Source organism: Citrus clementina, unplaced genomic scaffold, assembly GCF_000493195.1.
Source record: "Citrus clementina cultivar Clemenules unplaced genomic scaffold, Citrus_clementina_v1.0 scaffold_3, whole genome shotgun sequence".
Classification (NCBI taxonomy): Eukaryota; Viridiplantae; Streptophyta; class Magnoliopsida; order Sapindales; family Rutaceae; genus Citrus; species Citrus x clementina.
The window spans coordinates 13,417,474-13,441,809 of NW_006262339.1; the positions used below are offsets into that span (position 1 = coordinate 13,417,474).

Here is a 24,336-nt window from a genome sequence, read left to right on the forward strand (position 1 = left end):
TTGACTATACTCTAGCAAGGGAAGGAGAGGAAGTCATTTACCTTAGTGATTCTTGGTCTACTCTGATCTTAGGCAAAGGGTAAAATTCTTCACAAAATATTGTACTCCATGTTCCTTAGATCAAATACAATTTAGTGTCTATTTATATGTTAGGCAAAGCTCGGCTTAAAGTGTCTTTTGAGGGTGATAAAATTGTAATAACAAAAAATAGTATGTTTGTTAGGAAAGGGTATTGTTCGAGAGAACTCTTCAAACTCAAGGTATTTAATGTTATAATGAATGAAACGACTTTTTCTTCTGCTTATATTGTTGACTATATTCATCTTTGGCATCGAAGATTTGGTCATATGAATTTTTTTTATACTAAGAAAACGAAAGAACTTGGTTTATTGTCTAATTTAGGCTTGTCTAATGACAAATGCAAGGTATGTGTGGAAAGCCAAATCCACTAAGAAGAATGTAAACAAGTTCAACATAGAGAAATTGAACTCCTCAATTTAATTCACAGCGACCTTGATAATTTAGAACAGACCATGACCAGAGGAGGCAAAAGGTATTATATTAATTTTATTGATTATTCTCAAGATATGCAAATGAGATTGGGAACTTGAAAAGTTCTTGCTCTATAAAGTGAACTTGAAAATCAATTTATTAAGAAAATTAAAATGTTAAGAACTGATAAAGGAGGTGAATATGATGTTAAATGCTTATTGTGAGAATCATGGTATCATCCATGAAGTGACACCTCCATATTAAATGAATCTAATGGTGCAATTGAAACAAAAAATAGAACTTTGAAGAACATGACAGATGCCATGATAATAAGTTTTGGGGCACTGCTGAACTTTTGGGGGGTAACTATGTTATCTACTTGTCATGTTTAAAACATAATACTTTGTATTAAAAAAAAATAAGTGAGACACCTTATGAATTTTGGAGAGGATATAAGCCTAACTTATCATACCTCAAAATGTAGGGGTGTCTTCCTAAAGTTCTTAAACCGAATCCCAAAAGAACAAGATTGCGACAAAAAACTATCAATTGTATGTTTATAGCGTATGCCCACAATAATACTGCTTATAGGTTCTTAGTACTGCAAGATGAAAGTCTCTCATTTGAGGCTAATACTATCATTGAGCCCAAAAATACTGACTTCTTTCAATATATTTTTCCTAAAAAGACTAGCATCGAGAAACGATTGCCTTATACTAAGTCAACATTTGATTCCTCTGAAAGTTCAGATGCAAAACCAAGAACAAGCACAAGAATGAGAAAAGCCACTAATTTTGGTGATGATTTCTATGTCTTTCTTGCTGAGAATGGTCTTTAGACCTTCACAAAAGCTATGACTTCTCAAGATGCACTATTATGTAAGGAAACTGTCAACAATGAACTAGATTCCATCATGAGCAATTATGTAAGGGAGTTAGTTGACTTACCTTTAGATACAAAACCTATTGGGTGCAAGTGGGTTTTCAAAAAGAAATTAAAAGCCGATAGATCTATTAATAAATATAAAACAAGATTGGTGGCCAAGGGATTCACATAGAAGAAATATATAGATGTCTGTAACTTAAATTACATCTATTAGAGTTTTAATTACTCTTGCAGCAATTCATAATATACATGTGCATCAAATGGATGTTAAAGTTGCCTTTCTCAAAGGAGACTTGGATGAGGAGATATTTATAGATCAACTTGAAGGTTGTTTAGTTTAAGGTTCTGAGCAAAAGGTGTGCCAGTTGGTTAAGTTTATATATGACTTAAAACAAGTACCAAAACAATGGCATGTGAAATTTGATCAAATATTATTATCCAACAAATATACGATTAATGATTCAAATAAATATATCTATTCTAAATCCATTAACACTAATACTTTTGTCATCATGTGCCTTTATGTAGATGACATGCTTATTCTAAGTTCCACTATTGGAACTATTGATGGGACTAAAGAGATGTCGGCCTCTAATTTTGATATGAAAGATATGGAAACGACAAACGTGATTTTAGTCATCGAAATCATAAAGAGTTATGATGGGCTCATGTTATCTCAAGAACAATATGTTTAAAAGCTGTTGAGGAGATTTGGGTATTATGATTGCAAAATGGTGTTAATTTCATATGATGGTAATACCCACTTAAAAAAGAATGTTAGACATAGTGTTGCTCAAGTGATATATGCCCAAATAATGAAATACAAGTGTGCAACCCAAGAGGGGGGGGGTGAATTGGGATTCTAAAAATTATTGGGTTATAAGACAAATTATCAAGCAAATCTAAGATGAATTTAATGGAATAACAATTAAATCAACTACAATATAAAAAGATAAGGGAAGAGAGATTCAAACACGAAGATTTTTACGTGGTTTGGCCAACCTCGCCTACGTCCACACCTCCAAACTTTTCGGGCTTGAGGATTTCACTAAGCAAGCCTCCAAGGCTTCAAATGCTTACACTTGACTTCCAAGATGTCAATGAAACTTTACAACAAGAGATTATCCCCAATCTCTTAACCCAAGTGTATCCCAACACTTACAATCACTCAAAGTAAAAGATTAAAAATTATTTTTCTCTCACACAATATTTAAGATTACAAATCAATGCCCAATGTGTGAATAGATGAAGCACGAATGTGTTTTAAAGCTCTATGAAGATTATATTCTCGAATATAAGCTCAATGGTCGTGTTGTGATCAATCTTGTTTGAATTTGGATGAGCTTATTTATAGTTAGAACTAAAAAACTAGCCGTTATAGGCTGTCTGCTCGAAAACGTTTCGCCGTTAGCCATTAACGGTTCACCGTTTTAGGCTGGTCAATATTACCGTTTGACCAATTTTCAAATAAACGGTTTACCGTTTAGGGTTACCCTTTCGCCATTAAATTTCAGAAACCTGCAAGATGAACATCAGTTATCCGTTTATATTAAACGGTTAAGGATTTGCATGAAATGACCTCTCTGGAAGTTGTCGGTTAATCGTTTGTAACAAACAGTTCGCCGTTTGTTTCCAGTAACTTGTAAAACAAATTAGCCTTATTCGGTTTTGTTATATGGTGCAAGATGAGTACAATCTTCAATTCTGGATTTTATCGGTTAATCGTTTAAATAAATGGTCCACCGTTAAATTCCAGTAACCTTCCCAACTTTTTGTGATTTCTGTTTTTCTTAATCGGTTAGAGCTTAGGCAATATGTTGCTCTCTGGTTTTAATCGGTTAACCGTTTCAATAAACGGTTCACCGTTTATTTCCAGAATCTCAGTTTAAGCCAGATTTTGTAGAGAATTATTTTCCAATTTGAAATTTAACAGTGATCCATCTTTTATGAATATAATTGGAATGTTTATAAGGCTCTCGTTTATTAAGGAATAGCTCCAACATTTTAATAAAAAACCATTTAAAGTTTGTTATCATTAAAATCAATATTATTAAAATATTCATGTTAAAAATCTCCCCATTTTTGATGATGACAAACTTCAATTAATATTTTGCTCCCCCTTAATATATGACCAAATTAAAAAAAATGTCCAATAAAATAATTTGTGTTCAAGGAGACATTTTAAAAACAAAATTCATTTCAAATCTCCCCATAATTATCTCCCCCTTCATCATCAAAAAGAAAAGAGAGGAAAGAAATTCGTAAATCTGTAGAAGAAAAGAAGTTACCCAGTTTTGGCGAGCAAAAAATTTGGCAGAGTTTCCCCTTAAAATGGAGCAAAACCACTAATACAAAATGAGATTAAAAACTCCATCAACTAATAAACCAACAATTTCATTAACCAATATCAAGTCATCCAACATCAAGAACATCACAAAAACATGTCATCAAAATCCATCAAGATCATATAGAGGTAGCAGTGTGTATAAAAATATAAATAACAACACACAAACAAACAAAATATGAAATGTATGTGCGAAAATAGAACTTAGAAACTATGGAGGTGGAGAAGATGTGCTCCCCAGATCATAACCGAAATAGCGGAGAAGAGTGCACTGTCCAGCGATAAGCTCAAGCTGCTGATCAATGCTCTGCTGCTGGAAGGTCTGAAAGTCAGAACGTATGTGCTGGTGGTCATGGGAGAAAGTGTCCAAACGATCGATAATCAACTGCTGCCGCTTCGAAATCCTGCGAAAATCAGCAACCAACTGCTGCATAACGTCCGAAGTAGGGGGCTGAACTGGAGCTGGAGGTGGCTCAGAAGCAGAGGGCTGCTCAGGAACAGTAGATGGCTTAGGAGCAGGAGGCTGCTCGGGAGCCAGAGGCGGCTCGACAGAGGAGGGAATGTCAGCATCCATCGCACGCTCCTCAGAGTCAGAGTCAGCTGGAGGCCGGGGGACAAAACGGCGACGCGGAGGATGAAGATGAGCTCCTAATCTAAAATCTAGAAGCTTATCGGGAGGATAAACATCATTGAGCATCCGATCGTCCTATGGAGCAATCAAGGTATCCCGGTTTTTGGAGTTTTTAGTTTTTATCCACTCTCCATTCTTCCTAGAAAAACCGATACTAGTCATGGCCTCTGGACCAATCCGTCTAGTCTCCATATAACCGGTATCGAGAAGAGGCACCTCAAAGTGTCGCAGTATCTTAGTAATGATACTGCCATATGGAAGCAAACAGTGGTTAACCGTGGGAGTACTCAACATGTGCTGCACAATAACATAGCCGAGGTTAATGGGACGACCTAAAATGAGGCTATCTAATAGGCCAACGTCCAACCTCGTAACCTCATCCGAGTGACCCTTCCTAGGTGTCACTATGTGCTGTAAAATAGTGTGAAGAATGCGAACTTGGAGAGGTAAAAGTTGAGACCGAAAAGGTAGATTACAGATCTCATTAGACAAGTCTCGACGGTGACAAATATTACGGATTCCATCAACATGACTAAAACCGTCAAAAGAAAGGGCTTTCCTAGAGGTATAAATTTCATGACCCTCACTAGAGATACCTAGAAAGCCATTTAGGTCTTCATCATCAAACTCTATAGGCACACCGCCGACTTGAGTAACTATCCTATCTAGGCGAGTTGCGGAGATTTCTATGTTCGAATAAAAGACTCGCACTAAATTGGGATAAACTCGGTCATTAAAGTCAATGGTAGATTCCCAAGGATGAAGCATATCCCTAATGCTTCTATCACATACAACTAAGGTACTGAAATCATCTATTTCAACATAGGAAGAGTCAAGTACCTTTTGACCATTGAAGCTATCCTCGAACCGCTTGGCCAAAGAAGGCATGGGGAAATGAATTCTTGCGAATTCATAGACTTCCTGTGGTGGTATAAGATTCCTTGGAGGCACAGATTTTCTCATGAGATTTCTCCGAGGGGGCTCAGCCATGGTGAAGAGTAAGGAAGTTTGAAAAATTTGAGAGAGATGTGAGGAGAAGAAGATGAACCGATTATTTGTTTAGGAATGAGTAAATGATGTGATTTTAAGGCTCAATTTGGTTGAAGAAGGGCAAGGATCAGGTAAAAAATGAAAAAACCCGAACGACTGCACTTAGGGTTTGGATTTGGGATTTTTCGATTTTGGGCTTGATTTGAAGATTTGAATCGGTGAAAGTGTTCTAAAGGTGATAAGAAATGATGTTATAGGTTTTATTTGGCAAGAAAAACAAGAAAAATAAAGGTTTGAGGGCAGATGAAGCTTCGGCTGCGCAACAATGGCCGAAATGGTGAAAGGGCAACTGGAGAAGGAGAAGAAAAACCTTTGAACAGTTTTATATTCACGAAAATGGTTAACCATTTATTTAAATGGTTAAGGGTAACTTCCAGAGGCTAAGGAATGGAAAACGGTGAAAGGTTAATCTCTTAACGGCTAAAGAGTAACTTCTAGAGAGCTCTCTGTTTTTAAACGATTTACCAATTACATCAATCGGTAAAAGGGTTAAAAGGCAGACATCATAATCTAGTTTTTGGAATAAAATGGTACACCATTTATTGGAAAAGGTTAGCCGTTTAATTTATCTATAATTTCGCACATTTGATTTAATTTTTGGCCAGCAAATAATACATTCCAAGATCATTTAATTGATCTAAAAATATTTTATGAGCCATTTTAATGCATGATTCATGAACATGTATTTAAGCAATTAATTCATATAATCAATCAAGAATTAACAAAGCAAGCACATCATTTGAATATCAAGCTTAAGCATTTCATAAATATTAAATCATCAAATCACTAATAAGTCAATCAATTCAATACACTCAATAGCATGAATAGAGACATTAATGCGAAAATTTCATCATCCCAAGTTCATACCGAATCTTTGAAAATTGTTCTTCGCCAAGAGGTTTGGTAAAAATATCGGCGAGTTGTTTTTCTGTAGAGATAAACTCTAATGCAATATCCCTCTTTTGAACATGATCTCTCAAGAAATGATGTCTTATTTCTATATGCTTGGTTCAAGAGTATTGAATGAGATTCTTTGAAAGATTTATAGCACTAGTATTATCACACTTAATAGGAATTTGTTCTAGGTTAATACCATAGTCTCTAAGTGTTTGTTTCATCCAAAGAGCTTGTGTACAACAACTTCCTGCAGCCATATATTCAGCCTCGGTGGTTGAGAGTGCAACAGAATTTTGTTTCTTGCTAAACCATGAAACAAGTGAGTGACCTAGGATATAGCATGTTCCACTAGTGCTTTTCCTATCAACTTTATAATCCGAAAAATCTACATCCGAATAGCATGTTAAATCTATATGAGTTCCCCTAGGATACCAAAGGCCAATATCTATGGTTCCACTTAAATAACGGAAAATTCTTTTAACAACAAGCAAATGGGATTCCTTGGGACATGATTGAAATCTTGTGCACAAACATACACTAAACATGATATCGGGTCTACTTGCAGTTAAATAAAGTAAAGATCCGATCATACCTCCATACATTTTGATATCCACTTCTTTGCCTTTTTCATCTTTGTCAAGTTTGGTTGTTGTGCTCATTGGAGTGTTTTTGGTCTTTGAGTCATCAATGCCAAATCTTTTGAGTAGATCTTTTACATACTTGGCTTGATTTATGAAAATTCCTTCCTCATTTTGTTTTATTTGAAGCCCAAGGAAGTACTTCAACTCTCCTATCATACTCATTTCAAATTCATTACTCATGCAAGATGAAAATTCTTTACACAACAATTCATTAGTAGAACTAAAAATAATATCATCAACATAAATTTGAACAACAAGTATGTCTTTATCCTTATGTTTGACAAAGAGAGCAGTATCCGCTTTACCCATTGAAAAATCATTTTCTAACAAGAAATTCTTAAGCCTATCATACCATGCTCTAGGTGCTTGTTTTAATCCATACAAAGCTTTAAATAACTTATAAACATGATTTGAAAATTTTTCATTTTCAAAATCAGGGGGTTGTTTTACATACACTTCTTCCATTATAAAACCATTCAAAAAAGCACTTTTCACATCTATTTGAAATAAAATGAAATCTTTATGACATGCAAATACCAACAACATTCTAATTGATTCTAGTCTAGCTACGGGTGCAAATGTTTCATCAAAATCAATTCCTTTTTCTTGGTTGTAACCTTGAGCCACTAATCTAGCTTTATTTCTTACAACCACACTAGATTCATCCATCTCATTTCTAAATATCCATTTAGTACCGATGACAGATTGATATTCCGGTTTAGGAACTAATTCCCACACATTGTTTCTTTCAAATTGATTTAACTCCTCTTGCATTGCCATAATCCAAGATTCATCATTTTCCGCATCCGCAAAGGATTTGGGTTCAATTTGAGAAATAAATGCATTATGCTCACAAATATTTTTAAGTGATGATCTAGTTGTAACACCTCGTAAGGGATCTCCTAAAATTACATCCTTAGGGTGAGAAGAAACATACCTCCACTCCTTGGGGAATGCTTGAGAAGTACCTTCATGTTGCTCCATATTTGTTTGCTCTTCTTGTTCATCCTCTTGATTTCTTTGTGGTGCATTCTCTTGTTTATCCTTTGATGGTTCTTTTTGTAACTCTCCATCTGCATCATCATAATTTACTCCTTTCTCTGTAGAGGAGGGGTTAGACTCATCAAATATAACATGCATAGATTCTTCTACAACTAGTGAACTTGAAATTATAAACTCGATAAGCTTTGCTTGAGTTTGAATATCCAAGAAAAATACCAATATTTGATTTTGGATCAAATTTGCCAAGATTGTCTTTTTGTTAAAAATAAAACATGTGCAACCAAAAACTTTGAAATAACCAATATTGGGTTTTCTAATTTTCCAAAGCTCATATGGAGTTTTGTTAAGGCTAGGTCTAATCAACACACGATTTAAAACATAACAAGCGGTGTTGATGGCCTCGGCCCAAAAATACTTAGGCAATGAATTTTCATTCAACATAGTCCTAGCTATTTCTTGAATGGATCTATTCTTTCTCTCAACAACTCCATTTTGTTGTGGAGTTCTAGGTGATGAAAATTGATACTCAATACCAAAATCATTACAAAAAGTCTCAAATGCATGATTTTCAAACTCTCCTCTATGATCACTCCTAATGCATGCAATACCATACCCTTTTTCATTTTGAATTTTCTTACAAAACACTTTAAAGGCATCAATAGCATCATACTTATTAGCTAAGAATAATACCCATGTATATCTAGAATAATCATCCACTATCACAAATGCATAATCATGCAATGTTTTGTTCTCTACTTCTATGCATGCAATTCTTGCATTTAGAGATTCATTTTCATTTTTAAGATTTGCCATTTCCTTTTTAAGACATACATTCTTTCTACCAATCTTCATAAACTCATTATGCAATTCTTTAAAAGCATCATACAATTCATCATAGGTGGGATCACTTACCTCATTGAGATCATCATCCCCTCCTATTGCCATAAGCGCTAGGTTTGATACTTCTTGCGACCCTTCTTTATCACTTAAATCTTCCTCGCTATCATCCCAAGTTGCAACCATGGCTTTCTTCTTCAGTTTGTTGATAAGTGGGCACTCCGATCTTATATAGCCAGGCTTCTTGCATTCATAGCATGTGATTACCTCTTTATTCTCCCTTTGGTTCTTGAAGTTTCTGAAATTTCTTCGTTCTTCGGTTTTCTTGAAAAATTTTCTGAACCTCCTTGCTAGCATGGCCAACTCTTCATCATCCGGTTCACTCTCCCCATCACTCTCATATTTTGAAGCTTTGAGAGTAATGCTTTTTCTTTTTCTCCTCATGCCCTTTTTCCGCGGCCAAATCTTCTTCATATGAAATGAGAGAACCAATTAAATCATCAAGAGGTAAAGTATTTAAATCTTTGGTCTCTTCAATAGCGGTTCTTTTAGGTCTCAATTCTTTTGGAAGTGACCTAATGATTTTCTTAACTTTCTCGCTATTTGAGAAGGTTTTTCCTAGGGCTCCTAGGGTGTTGACTATGTCCGTAAATCTCATATACATAGAGTACACACTTTTATTTTGTTCTATTTTGAACAACTCATATTGTTTAGTGTACCTACAAATTTTTAACTCTTTCACTTAATTTGTGCCTTCATAGACTACTTCAAGTTTATGCCAAATTTCATTGGCACTTTCACAATTAGATACTCAATGAAATTCCTTCTTGTCAAGTGCACAAAATAAAGCATTCATAGCTTTAGAATTTAGAGAAGATTTTCTCTTTTCCAATTCATCCCATTCCCTTGACGGTTTTGGAATATCTTCCCCGACTTCATTTTTAGTTAGGGGCAAAAACAAACCATCACATACAACTTCCCAAATTTCATAATCTAGTGCTTGTAAATAAATTCTCATCCTAGTTTTTCAATATGGGTAGTCATTTCCGTCAAAGAACGGTGGTCTAGTTGTGGACTATCCTTCCCTAAAGGTTGAGTCATTTTGGATTGTCATGGATCTTTTACTCTAGACGGTTAAGTCCTAACAAGAGAATCAGGCTCTGATACCAAATGAAATACAAATGTGCAACCCAAGAGGGGGGGGTGAATTGGGATTCTAAAAATTATTGGGTTCTAAGACAAATTATCAAGCAAATCTAAGATGAATTTAATGGAATAACAATTAAATAAATTACAATATAAAAAGATAAGGGAAGAGAGATTCAAACACGAAGATTTTTACGTGGTTTGGCCAACCTCGCCTACGTCCACACCTCCAAGCTTTCCGGGCTTGAGGATTTCACTAAGCAAGCCTCCAAGGCTTCAAATGCTTACACTTGACTTCCAAGGTGTCAATGAACCTTTACAACAAGAGATTGTCCCCAATCTCTTAACCCAAGTGTATCCCAACACTTACAATCACTCAAATTATTTTTCTTTCACACAATATTTAAGATTACAAATCAATGCCCAATGTGTGAATAGATGAAGCACAAATGTGTTTTAAAGCTCTATGAAGATTGTATTCTCGAATATAAGCTCAATGGTCGTGTTGTGATCAATCTTGTTTGAATTTGGATGAGTTTATTTATAGCTGGAACTAAAAAACTAGCCATTATAGGCTGTCTGCTCGAACGATTCGCCATTAGCCATTAACGGTTCACCGTTTTAAGCTGGTCAATATTACCGTTGGGCCAATTTTCAAATAAACGGTTTACCGTTTAGGGTTACCCTTTCGCCGTTAAATTCCAGAGACCTGCAAGATGAACATCAGTTATCCATTTACATTAAACGGTTAAGGATTTGCATGAAATGACCTCTCTGGAAGTTGTCGGTTAACCGTTTGTAACAAACGGTTCGCCGTTTGTAACAAACGGTTCGCCGTTTGTTTCCAGTAACCTGCAAAACAAATTGGCCTTATCCGGTTTTGTTAAATAGTGCAAGATGAGTACAATCTTCAATTCTGGATTTTATCGGTTAATCGTTTAAATAAACGGTCCACCGTTAAATTCCAGTAACCTTCCCAGCTTTTTGTGATTTCCTTTTTTCTTAATCGGTTAGAGCTTAGGTAATATGTTGCTCTCTGGTTTTAATCGGTTAACCGTTTCAATAAACGATTTACCGTTTATTTCTAGAATCTCAGTTTAATCCAGATTTTGCAGAGAATCATTTTTCAATTGGAAATTTAACAGTGATCCATCTTTTATGAATATAATTGGAATGCTTATAAGGCTCTTGTTTATTAAGGAATAGCTACAACATTTTAATCAAAAACCATTTAAAGTTTGTTATTATCAAAATCAATATTATTAACATATTCATGTTAACAAATAATTAGTGGCCTAATGTACTTGATGAATAATACAAGACCTGACATCGCATACGCTGTAAGAAAATTGTTTGGGTTGACTCAAAATTTAAAGAAGGATCAGTAAACCGCATCAGCCAGACTAGCAAGATATTTGAGAGGCACTATTGATTACAAGCTTAAATATAGTAGATTTCTACCAATACTTAAAAGGGTATAGTGATGCAAATTGAGGATCTCTGAATCAAATGAGCTCAAATCCACTAGTGGTTATATTTCCACCCTTGGTGGAGGTGCAATATCTTAAAAATCATCCAAGCATGTTTCGAGACTGGGTGGCTACAGAACCTCTTGGTAGATCTTCTAATTTTTGCTCACCCTCTTATTGTTGTGCCAATCCATTGTGATTATCAAGCTACTATTGGCAAAAGCTAAGAGTAAAATATATAATGGGAAGAATAGACACATACATATGAGGCATAGTATTGTTAAGCTACTGGAATCAAGTGTTGTGAGCATAGGTTTGTAAGTCAAAATTGAATTTGGCTGATCCTATGATAAAACCACTAAACAAGAGTTTGGTGGAGATCATGTTGAGGAGGATGGAATTACTGTCTAGATCAGAAGAGAAGAGTAATAGTAACCTTACCTATGTGATTGGAGATCCCATGAAGTCGATTCATAAAGATGAAAACAAGTTAATTATTATCTTATAGCACCATCGATATCATGTAATCTTATTTTTATTTAATAAAGATTTCCTTTATTTATAATTCCTCCCTATGGCGAGATTGCACTTATCGTAGTAATTTAAACTGAGCAATTGAACTCTTAATGAACTCCATAGCCCAAATTTTGTTTATGGTGGTGTGTCATAACTGCATGACACTTATGACACACTAGATGAAAGTTCACCTATGTGAGTGTGGAACTAGGTCAATTCTTATGAGAGTTAGACAAGCTTCTCTAAAGCACTCATAAATCCAAGGGCACAAGGCCATTAAAGTGCCAAACCGCAAAACACCAAAACATTGAGAGAGATTAATGTTAGCCTCTAGTCCTCTTCCTTAAACGAAAAAGAATATTGGTTAATAGAAATTATAAATTCCCAGACTAAGGCCAATTAAATGAACCTCAATATTCTCCTAGAACAAGCCAACACAGTAGGGCAAGCCCCATTTAAGTTAAAAAAACACTATTTGATATGTACATTATCCCCACATCGTAACATGTTTTTTATTCTAATTCACATTCAAATCTCTCTATAAATACACCCTCTAATCCTTTAATCCTTCCTTACAATCATCTCTCTAATTAGTTTTAAATTTAGTAATTTGCTCTTCCTCCTCATCTACCATTACAATAAAAACAAAGTTACCTACCACAAATATAATTAACCAAATGGCTATCAATAAACTTCTCAAAATAGGCTCAAGCTTTAGGAAGAAAAGTAGTTGTGATCAAGATGGCCATCCAAATGATGTACCAAAGGCCATTGCATAGTTAATATGGTTTTGGATTTAATAGTGAAAGTGAATTCAGAACGGCCAATCAATGAGAAAAATATCCAATAAATATCAAATCTTAAATCACGAATTAAACAACTCCTCCAAATCTCTCTCTAAATTCTAAACAATCAAAATTCAATAAACTCTGTAACTACACTGTTCAACCCATACACACCAAGGTAGTAATTATGATTTCAACTTATTGAGAATTACCATTAAACATTTATGTTGTGTTTACTTGCTGGAGTGGGAGTGAGGAGTGTGGATTCCTCCTACTCCAGCGTTTACTTGCTCTAAATGGGAAGGGAGTGGGAATCCCACTCCGTGGGCCCCACCCATTTTTGGAGTGGGGAGTGGGAGTGGGACTCCCATTGGGGGAGGTGGGAGTGGGAATCCACTCCCACCTCTCCCTTTTTTACCCTTTTATTTTTTTAATTTAATTTAATTTAATATTTTATAATTAATAAAATAAAATAAATATTATTATATTTATTTGAATAATATTATTATATTTATTTGAATAATATTATTATATTTATTTGAATAATAATATTATATTTAACTAAATAATAATTTGCATTGATTCTAAGTTAAAATTATTTTAAAATAATATTATTATATTAATAGAGAATTAATAAATGTAATATTATTATATTTATTTTAAAAATAATAGTATTATATTTATTTAATATTATTAATAATAAATAGTTTATTCTAAGAAAATATTAATTTTGTACTAAATAATATTATATTATTATTTTATATAATAATAAATTTAATATAATTATATTAAATAAAATAAAATAAGGTTTCATTTTGTATTAAAATTAATAATTTATTGTTCATAATTAAGAATATTAATAATTATAATAAATTTACAAATATAATAAAATAAATATTATTCATTAAATATATTTTTTATTAGTTTTGTAATTAAAAACTATAATTCTTTAAATAAGGATAAAATTGTAATTTGAAACTATTTACTCCTAATCCAAGACAAAGTAAACACATAAATTGGATTCTAATCTCTAATCCATACTTCCATTCCAGTGTAAGTAAACAACCTACTCCCACTCCCATTCCACACTCCCAATCCTAGGATTCCCACTCCTCAGGATTCCCAATCTAATCCAAAAAGTAAACGCTACCTTAGTGAAGAGCTACCTAAGCATATGTCAATCGGCAGCTAATTCTGCAACAAGAAACTAGAACTGTTTTAAATCTAAGCATGATTAAGCTAACAATCAAATCCTTCATATAATCCATAACATGCGAAACTTAGATCAAAATCATCCATAAGAATAAAAATCCTGGGAAAAAAATACAAATCAAAACTAAAGAATTTAAAAAATACCTTTATGTTTGCCTAATCGAAGTTAGATCGATTAAGCGAGAGGTAAAATGACCACTAGAGTTAGTTTGTCAGCAATCAATCAATTGTGATGAGAGAAATTCTAATTTAGGTAGACGCAAAATGGTCACCGGAGATTGTCAGTGTTGATCAATCATGATGCGAGAAATTTTAGGATTTCTGGTTAAGAAAGAAATTTGCAATCAATTTTGGTTAAAAGATATGAGAGGAGTAATTTTAGAATTAAAATAATTTAAAATAACATTTTATATTTTTTACCCTAAATAATCAGATTTTGAAATAATTCGACTCTTAGAGGTTAGTTCTAGTTACTTTTCATAGTTCTTGTCACTTTTCACTAAACAATTTTTCACTTTATCTTTAAGGAAGTAGATCTCTAAATAATCTAATTCTTAAAATGTTAATCAAGCATTTCTTAGGGGTGTTAGATTGTCAAATAATCACTTATTTGATCATTTAAAGCAATCCAAAACATGTTCTGAATCAAGGTTTAAGATGCATTTAATCGATTCTCTAATGTTCCCTAGAGTGTTTGGATTGAAAAATAATGATGATTTTTCAAAATTAATGACATGCCCAAAAGCATTGCTATAGATATCAAATATCTTCTTAAGTTGGTTACATTCGCAACTGTTGCTATGGAGAACACCAACCTGTCATTAGCAAAAAATTAGGTGAGAAACTATAGGGCAACTAAAACTAAATTTACTACCATAAATTAACTTATTATTTTCAGCATTGATCTGCACAAAGAAGAAATAAATAAGGGAAAGAGGACATCCATAGCTTAATCTTTTTTGGGGCGATAAATTTTAGAATACCTTTCATATACTATAACCAATTGATGCATGTATAACATGTGTAATTGAATTGAATATAACTATTACTTGAATGATGATTTTTCAAAATAAATTCACACATATTATAACATCATTTGCTTATTTTATGACTGACATGATACCTCTGATATATTTTAAAATTTCTATTTTGAGGTTCGGCTAAACCTCCAACTCACCATTAATCAAGAAGAAGAATGTAGATGACGTAATGCATTTTATTATAAGACATTGAATATTATTTGAAAACTCCAACTTACGCATAATGCCTTCCACAAAGTACATTTCAGTTATGTCTTAGGCTTTACTTATATCAAGTTTTAGAGCAACCAACACTTCCTCACCTTGTCTTGCTTCAGAGTTTGTGGAGCACTCATAACTATTTTGATATTACCAGCTATGAGTCTTGAGGAACAAAGGCTGATTGGCCTAGGGGAAATCGGGTGCTCTAGCATCAATTTCAGCCGATTTGCACAAATTGACATGTATTCGCTAAGTCTCTTAGGCTCTTTATTTATTAAATTTTGAAATTGTTCTCACCTCCTATGTTGATATCACCCTTGGATTGAACTTGAAGAGAAGTTGAGCAGAACGAGTTTTGGTAATTGAAAAGGAACTTCAAACGCTTAAATCAATTTAAATACTCGTAAACTAAGGAAAAATTTAGAGAAAATGAGAAATTGGCTAGTTATTTTGCCAGAAAAAGTAGATCTTTGAATACTGTCTAATTGGCAATATAAATACAACGTCGATAAATTAATAATTTTGGCACCATGAAAGATCTATTAATTTAGTGAATATTAATATATCGATAAATTAATAATTACTAATAAGTTAATAAATCATTAATTTATAAAGATAATATCACGTTCATAATAAAACTTTAATGATATATACAGATAGTATAATTAGAGAATTTAGTGATTCTGTCAAACTATATGACACGATCCTAACTTGATCTTGTTGAGCGAATTAGTTACATAATAATCCTTTCGTTGGATTATATGCCTAGATCACGATTACATGATAACTCATCAAATGAGACTTTTTGGAGGCAACATATTAAGCTAATATCTCTGTTATTTCTCTAAACATGGTCCTAGAATACAACAATAGTTTCTCATTTGAAAAATATACAGAAAGTAAAAATGACAGATCAAATGCGTAAAGCATTATGCCAATACCCAAAATAAAAGAAAAAAAATATAGACATATCATGTGTATTTACTTTCAAATTCGTTAATATCAATTTATGTATTGATAGAGTCTTAGAGAAAAATAAGATTTTTTTTTTAAAAATTATTATCTAATAAATTTATCAAATTATTAATTTACCATGTTAATCCTTAGTTAAGACGGATAAAAACTACTAAAAATTTTATAGATGTGAAGTCCCATGGCGCGGGAGATTTGGATTTTTCCCTAATCCAATATCCACCATCAATGGCTGCGAGTTGTTCTGATTTTTTCCATGTGGCGCATCACATGCTTTCCTTTGGTGAAGCCCTATGCTATTTCCTTCCGAGCTTACCCTACTTTGACTGTGTTTTACCCTTTCTGATTGTTTGATTGGCCCTTTCGAGCTTTTTCAATTTTTTTTTCTCCCTCTCTCTCTTACTTGGTAGTGTCAGTGGCTTAGATGGCTAAAACACGTATGACATCTAAAAACATTTAAAAAAAAAAAGTCAATTTTTGATTTGTTTTCTTTACCCAGATTCAAATATTAGGCTTTTCTCTCGTCGTTTTATTTTACTCTTTACTTGTCTTCGGCACCAAGTCATCCCAGATTCGTTACTTTGCTTTAGTTTTTCCCTCTCTAGTTATTTCTTTGCCTCAGCACCAAGTCATCCCAGATTCATTCATTTGCTCTAATTTTTCCTTCTCTAGTTATTTAACCTTAATAAGCCAATTCCCATTCTAAATATTCAAGAAGCTCCCCCATACAGAGCAATGGCTATGGGTACTATGTATGCAACAGTGCCGGCATTTGCTGCTGCATTTAGTATTTATCTCCTCGACAGAAGTCATTCCAAAGTTCAGGTAAGACTAATGATTCCTTGTGACTGTAAATTGAAGTCTTTAATTTGTATGATGAAAAACGCAAAGCTAAATCATTTACGTGCAGGAATTTAAAGGATTTGCTCCGGCATCAATCGCAAGTGTGCTCGCAAAACCAAACATGGATGTGGAAAACGTTCAACTGCCAAAGCTGGCGCCACAGTTTGATGGTTTGCACAGTTTCGAAACCTTGGTAGCTCATTAATCGCTAATGCTAGACATGCATTTGTCTGTTCAGATAAATATGTATAATGCAATTCATAATTATACAGTTATGAAAAGATTTCATGATGAATCCATAGTGCAGATGTTATAAATCAGAGACTAGTCAGTACAAGAAATCATAAATGATGCTATGAAAGCTATTCATTCCAGAATGAAGCAAGTTATCCAAACATGAGAAAAAGTAGACAAACGAAAGAGGAAATATATAAATCTTAGCACATCTGCTATGTAAATGAGTATCAATTAAATACAATACATAATTTCTTGTTCTTCTAAAAGCTAATTCGTAAAGATTAAAGATAAGTGTAAAATAACAGGGAAAATAGTTTGCTCACTCACAGATAAGTAAGCCACTAAAATGGTGAAATTAGACAAATTCTAGAGCACTAAATTATAATTTCTTTCCCATATTCCCAAACCTTCTGGCCACACCAAAAATAAATGCCTTAGGCAAGAGTCCGCCATTAAGGGTGCAAGCAAGGACGATAGCCCCACCTAGAATTATAAGCTTTGATATGTTCCGATCCAATGGTCTGTCAGATGCAGCTGCCACTTCAGTCTTTGACAAATCTTCAACACCTTCCAAAGCTCTCAAGTAACTTGGATCTACCTTGGTGTTGATTTGAGCCATAAAAGCAGGTTGAGAGAGTGGTGCTCCAGATGCTCTTTGTTTCTGGTACACACGTAATCCAGGCTCAATCTTCTTGACAGCACCCCACATCCCCTGCCTTATGCCAAGCTTTGCAATTTCTCGTGGGATACCCATATCTTCATGGTGGAAAAGTATCACCTCACAAGCAGTCAACTGGCCATTACCTCTTCTTGACTCCACTGTATTAAGCATAAAGAAGGCGTTAACAATTGACGCTATTTAAAAAATTCAAGAATACATTACACATAATACTCCTATTGACACCATGCAATGGTTGCCTAGAAGCTAAAAAGCATGCCTCTAAGAGTCCTCCACAAAATATATCCTCTCTTTGCAAAGACATCAAATATTTCAGGTGCTCTATGCATTCAGACCATTGGCCATTTAAAGTTAAGTCTAAAATAATTAATCAAATTAATGGGTTAGAAGAAAAAAAGAGACAATTTACCTGGTCGAATGCACCAACTTGAGTAGCACAGGTCAACACGTCTTGGTTTGTCACGCCGTGGAACAGAATTACATGGAACTCCCTGCAATAGAAACAGAGAGTCATTGCAGTGGGAACTCCAGTAATTAAACAGTTATAAAATAAAAGATTGCCAACACAATGAAAAATCCTAGGAAGAGATCGAGCTGCAATTCTGCCAGATATCTTCATCCTTCATGCTTCCTCTTTCTTATCAAATTTCTTCCAATTGTAATCATCAGGTGATTGAAATCGTTCTGTAAATTCAAGGTGCACAAACCATCTGTTATTTCATATCCAACAAATGGGGTTGGGTCTCTCACTAGTTTTAAGGAGTTCAATCTAGTTTTAATATCCACACAGCCTCTCTGTCTCAAACAACATAGTAATTATCAGTTGCCCAACATTTTCTGGAACAATTTGATCTAATGTCAGTACTCAGTCACAGCAATGACTTTTTCCATTCTCATCATCACCATGCATAGCTAAACTCACAAAACAGTCTGCATAAATTATCCTAAGCCAAAACCTTAATTCCTTACCAATAAGTGTAACAAGTCTAAATAACCGTACACAAACTGCTGCAATCAGTATTGTTATCTAATTAACAAAAGTTAAGGATAAGTTTGCCTTGTCCTTCATACCTTTGTCACACAATAATAATCTGTTCCTGCTTTCCATATTCGACGTCCTATTATGTATTCCCTGTCACTACAAAAAAAGGGAAACTGCAAGGCAAAGCATTTAAAAAGATAAGAATATGCAACAAAGAAAGTTATAAGCTAAATGAGTTTAGGAAGTCTCACCTTACGTATCCACTGTATTACCATAGTTCCCGTGGTGGGACACTCTTCTAATGTTGTAGAATATGCAAGCATGTCATCCCACTTCGATCTGAACACATCATCCCAGAAGAAGTCCCTTACCAATTCCGGCGTGACATCCTCATATACAGTGCTAGTACGATACTGAGGAGGGCCAGTCTAAAAATCAGAAAAAAAAAAATTCCTTCAATTAGATACCAATCCGAGAAAATGGCAAAAAAATAATAAATAATAATCCCAGATCTCACATGGCTGATTTATGAAGACCGCATGTCACATATGAGATTTACCATTCAATTACAAGTTGATTGTTCCATTAAAAGAAAAGCCATGAATGCAATATAAGTATAGACACCCTACCTTGGGATCTCTTCCCCATGCTTGGTAGCTCATAGTTTCAGTAGAATGATCCATCATTTTTATCCATGTAGGACCTCCATCTTTCATCTCAGCAAGCCGCCATAGATGTTCTAAATCCTCCTCAGTCACCACATTAGACTGTCCATGATTAAGCTCCGATGTACTAGACAAGTACAATCCATCAGTGAGCATTTATCCCTAATTATGAAGGAAAATACTAAGGCATATTATAGCCAATTGATTGGCCCTATTCTGCATAAGGGATTACAGAATAATTATCATAAAGAAAAAAGCATTATCCTAAGTTTATCATTATAAAGAAAGGATTACAGAATAATTACAGAATAATTATTATAAAGAAAGGGTCTCAAAAATCAATACTCAGTTTTCATGATGATGATAGCAAATCCCTAAGTTTATTAAAATAATTATCCTCCATCACAATTTGAACCAAGTAATAATAATAATAAAGTAAGAACAGTCAAGTCCGATGAAACAGGATTAGAACAAGTAGAATAAATAAAACAGTACATATGCAGGAAATAAATTATAAGTACCAGGAATTATCAAATTCAGGGGATGATACAGGGGGTGGTCTTGGTTTCTCAATTTGCAGACGCTGGGTTGGTGTTGATGATTCTGATTCACACAATTTGTGTCTCTTAGTTCTTGAGATGGCCCATTTAGGCTTCCACAGCCATCCAATAAATAACCCCAGTAAAAATGCTACCCATACAGCACCCAGATACAGTATCATCTCCATACAAGTTTATCCTACGGCTGCATGGGGTTTTAACTAAAACATAGCCCAAAAGAAAGAGGCTTGAAGTTGAAGTTGAAGGTTTATGGAGAGGGAAGTTGAAGGTTTAAGGAGAGGAAGATGAGAAAGACGATATGTCTTTTTCTTTTTTTTTTCCTCAATATATTAAGAAGCCAAAGAAAAATCTAGGGATAAAGATATGACAGAGATTAGAATTGAATGGCGGTAAACTAAAAAAGAAGGAACAAAGGGGAGAGAAGTACATAAATCTTGATAAGGACACTAATGGTGGTTGGGGATTGGGAAGAGTTTTAAAAGTACTGATTTCGTGTGAATAAGTTGATATTGATTGTGTTGTTAGTTTCTCGTAGGGGCCAATCAGTGGTGGAGACTGGAGAGTGGAGAATAATTTCTTTGCCTAGCCAAATTATGCGAATTTGTTTATGAAAGGAGGCGGTGGTTCAGACTTTAGAAGAAGTTGACCATATTATTTGGTATTATTGAATAAAAAATATTATTTAGCGGAGCAGCATGTAAATTTCTCAAAATGTTCGTTATCACTAGAGTTCGCAATGGGACACGATGGCCAAACTTTGTCCATTTTGATTCTGTCTCAAATAATAAATTGAGATAAAAATATATTTCGATTTGGAATACCAAATCGTAATCGATAGTCCGAATTATCCTCATGATATTAATTTTTTGCCATAAACTATAAATTTTGTCACAAACGATACCTCATATGTTAGGGTCCAGCTATGTTACAACTGTGGTATAGTACCAAAGTTGTTTTCGTTCATTAGATTCAATTAATACAACTATACAATTGTGGATCTAATGGCTAGTTGCAAGTGTGGTACCATACCACTGTTGCAACATAATTTTGCCCTATATGTTATAACTAACATATCATACATTTACGACTAGCGTGTCAAATATATATAATTTATCAAATTAATTTGTCATATTTTTTTGAAAATCTAGATTTCGAGATATTTGAAATCTTGATTGGATTTTCAAATGTTTCAAATCCCAACCGAGTAATAAATCAGAATAAAATTTTATCCCAAATCTCGATTGAGATTTGAGGAATTCTACCTTCCCTAGTTATCACTTATCACTTACTCTCTTTCCTCACAATTCGAACTCGCAATCTAAAAATTAAAATCACTGATTTTACATTTTGTTTAGTTAATTAAAAAATATTTTTGTATTTAGTTTGCTATCTTTAGCTAGCTTCCAAATATATAAGACAATAACATATCTTAACAAATGAGATAAATACAAAGAGCTTACTTGCAGTTTGATGTTTTATTTACAAATTCTTGAGACTAACCATTGGCACCCCGCCAATGTTCTCTTGAATTCCTTTTCTAATTATGTTCTACATAATGCCGAAAATACTCTTTTTTCCCTAAAAAGAGTCTTTTTCTTTTGTAATTTTTTTTATTAATCGGTCATATAAATAGCGAATAAGTATATATGTGATAACATTTATGAAAAAAAAAATCAAGGAAACAGATATGTACCTATAAAACGAAAATAAACTATTATACATATTGTTTACAGGATAGCAACTAAAACATTTCCCAGAAGTCCAAATGCAATCACAAATAGATGTTCTTCTCTAGTCAATCTATGAATCCGGCTGTGGAAAGGGGGTTGCATTGCCGTGAACAATTGTTCATCTATAATGAAAAAGAGAAGAGAGATACAACAAAAAAATAAAAAAAATCGTACATGTACTAAAAAGATTTAAAGAAAAGATTGAAGAGAGAAAGTACAGTGGGATTAATTTTATTTATATTTTTCTTAAATAAAATTTTAATAAAATATAGGTTTCATAAGATTAATGAAGGCGTACAATGCCAATACTCCAACTCTTCTCATTTTTATTTTTTGAATCCAAATAATCAGGCCAAGTTCATCTTGTAGTGAAACTGCCATTGGATTTTCAGCACATCAGCTAATATGTGTGCCTGGCTGCCTGGCAATCATTAACCAGTAGGTCAACAAAATAAAAATAAAATACTTACAAATGGGGCAACTTTATGGTTAATTACATGGATATTGGATCACACTTAGGAGTTACAGTAAAATTTTTACAATTTAATATTTGATAAATTAATAACTTCGTAATACAGTTTATTAGACTCGTGATTCGGCAATCCAATCTTTCCCATGTAAGGCACAAGCCCCCCAAAATGGTTTTTTAAAAATGGGTGATCAAAAGGTCGAATCACCATGCTTATTGTCACCGGGCTTTTTCTTGGGAAATTTACAAAAGTAACCTAAAAACTTTTGCTATTTTCACAAATAGCCCTTCAAATTTTTTCCTATCAACTTTAGCCAAACACAAACATTTCTCCCCAAATTACCCTTGTTCACAAATCAAAAGCAACTTTCCTTCTCCTCTTTTATCAAACCAAACGCAGTCTTACACTCTTGAATCATCACCGGCGACGGCAAACGCCGACGGCGAACGGTAAAAGTGAACTTCGATCAAATACAATAATTCATCTGGATCCAACATCAATACGCATCACTGAGTATGGTAAGAGTTATTTTCTCAACTTGCAAGAGGGTTTCAGTGTGATTGCATTGGTGAGACAGGCACTTGTCGCATGAAACTTGGTGCGACAGGCTGCCTGTCGCACGAAACTTAATGCGACAGGCTGCCTGTCGCACAAAACTTAATGCGACAGGCTGCCTGTCGCACTTGTCGCGCGTGCGACATCGCATGAGGAGCGTGCGACATCGTGAGCGACGTGCAATGGGCGCGATGTACAGCGAGGGCCAGTCGCTGCGATCAGGTGCGACAGGCGCGTGTCGCATGTGCGACAGGCACACCTATCGCACCTGATCCCAAATCGTGCGTTGAACAACTTTCAAGCCTCCTCCTCTAAACCTACGGCAACTTCTTCACCCATGCACTACACCAACAACTTCACCCATACACTCAACGTCATAAACCCTTTAATTTTCATTCACCATCACCAATACAACCTGTTACACCACAACATAGAAGAATAATAGAAAATAGAAATCTAGGATTTTTGACATAACCTTTAATTTCAGCTCTTGACTGGAATTTTGGTGATGTTCGCTGCCAAGAATGACTCCGAGAAGCTGCCAGCGACGAGTGAACACGTTATGAGGGAATTCAGCGGTGAGAGAAAATGAGAGAGAGAGAGGGGGGGAAGGAGAGGTGGGGGAGGAAAGAGATGGAGGAGTTATGGGAGGGGTATTTCGGCACAAGTGGGGAGTTTTGGCTAATATTGATAGGAAATATTTTGAAGGGCTATTTGTGAAAATAGCAAAAGTTTTTGGGTTATTTTTGTAAAATTTCCCTTTTTCTCTACCTTTGTGTGGCAACCTGCGTGATGACGCTAAGTACTCCACTTACCCAGCCACTCAAAATACCTAACATAAGGTAATGCGTCGTAAGTAATTCGAAACTCACAAAGGAGGTTATGCAAGAGAGATTTCTCACCAACATAAAGAACAACACGCACGAGCCACAAGAACACAAGTGATTCACCTTTTATGGAGGCACCAACCCTCAACTTTTCTATTTCCACAATAAGAAAATATTATAAATAGTTCAAGTTTCTGTATGCTCAAGGACACAGCCCTCTACTCAAAACTCGCCCCCCCAACATACATCCTCATCACTATTTATATACATAAGTTTGCAAATAACACCCCTATTTGTTAAGGATGGCACACCACCTTAATTCCTCCCCCCTTCCCCCCCCTAAATTTTAGGCACCACCAAGCATGATTTAAGTAATCGAACAACTGTTTCGCATTTAGCCTATTAGCAAGGAAATCATGGGATGCAACCGCTACTTCACGCTATCTTTTGCCCCTCATTTCTAGGCATGTGATCCAAGTTCATATTCTCCCACTTAGTTGCACCCACAACTAGGGATGATAATGGGGTGGGGTGGGGGTGGGGAGGCCTACCCCATTCCCCACCCCACTAAAAATGTTTGCCTCCATTTCCCACCCCATTCCCCAGTAAATTTAGTGAGGTGGGGATGGGGAATCCCCATGTGGAGAATGATTTCTCCATCCCCACCC

General features: G+C 34.6%; 1 protein-coding gene across 1 annotated transcript; it reads right to left on the reverse strand.

The window, feature by feature from the left end:
* Nucleotides 1-17,370: 17,370 nt before the first annotated feature.
* Nucleotides 17,371-20,733, reverse strand: LOC18050228. Its single transcript, XM_006441174.2, has 6 exons — nucleotides 20,048-20,733; nucleotides 19,491-19,653; nucleotides 19,113-19,289; nucleotides 18,951-19,034; nucleotides 18,289-18,370; nucleotides 17,371-18,019 (listed from the first exon to the last, which is right to left on the reverse strand). Exons 1-6 carry the CDS (start codon nucleotides 20,251-20,253, stop codon nucleotides 17,580-17,582), a joined length of 1,152 nt encoding a protein of 383 aa, XP_006441237.1. The 5' UTR covers nucleotides 20,254-20,733; the 3' UTR covers nucleotides 17,371-17,579.
* Between the last annotated feature and the right edge of the window lie 3,603 nt (nucleotides 20,734-24,336).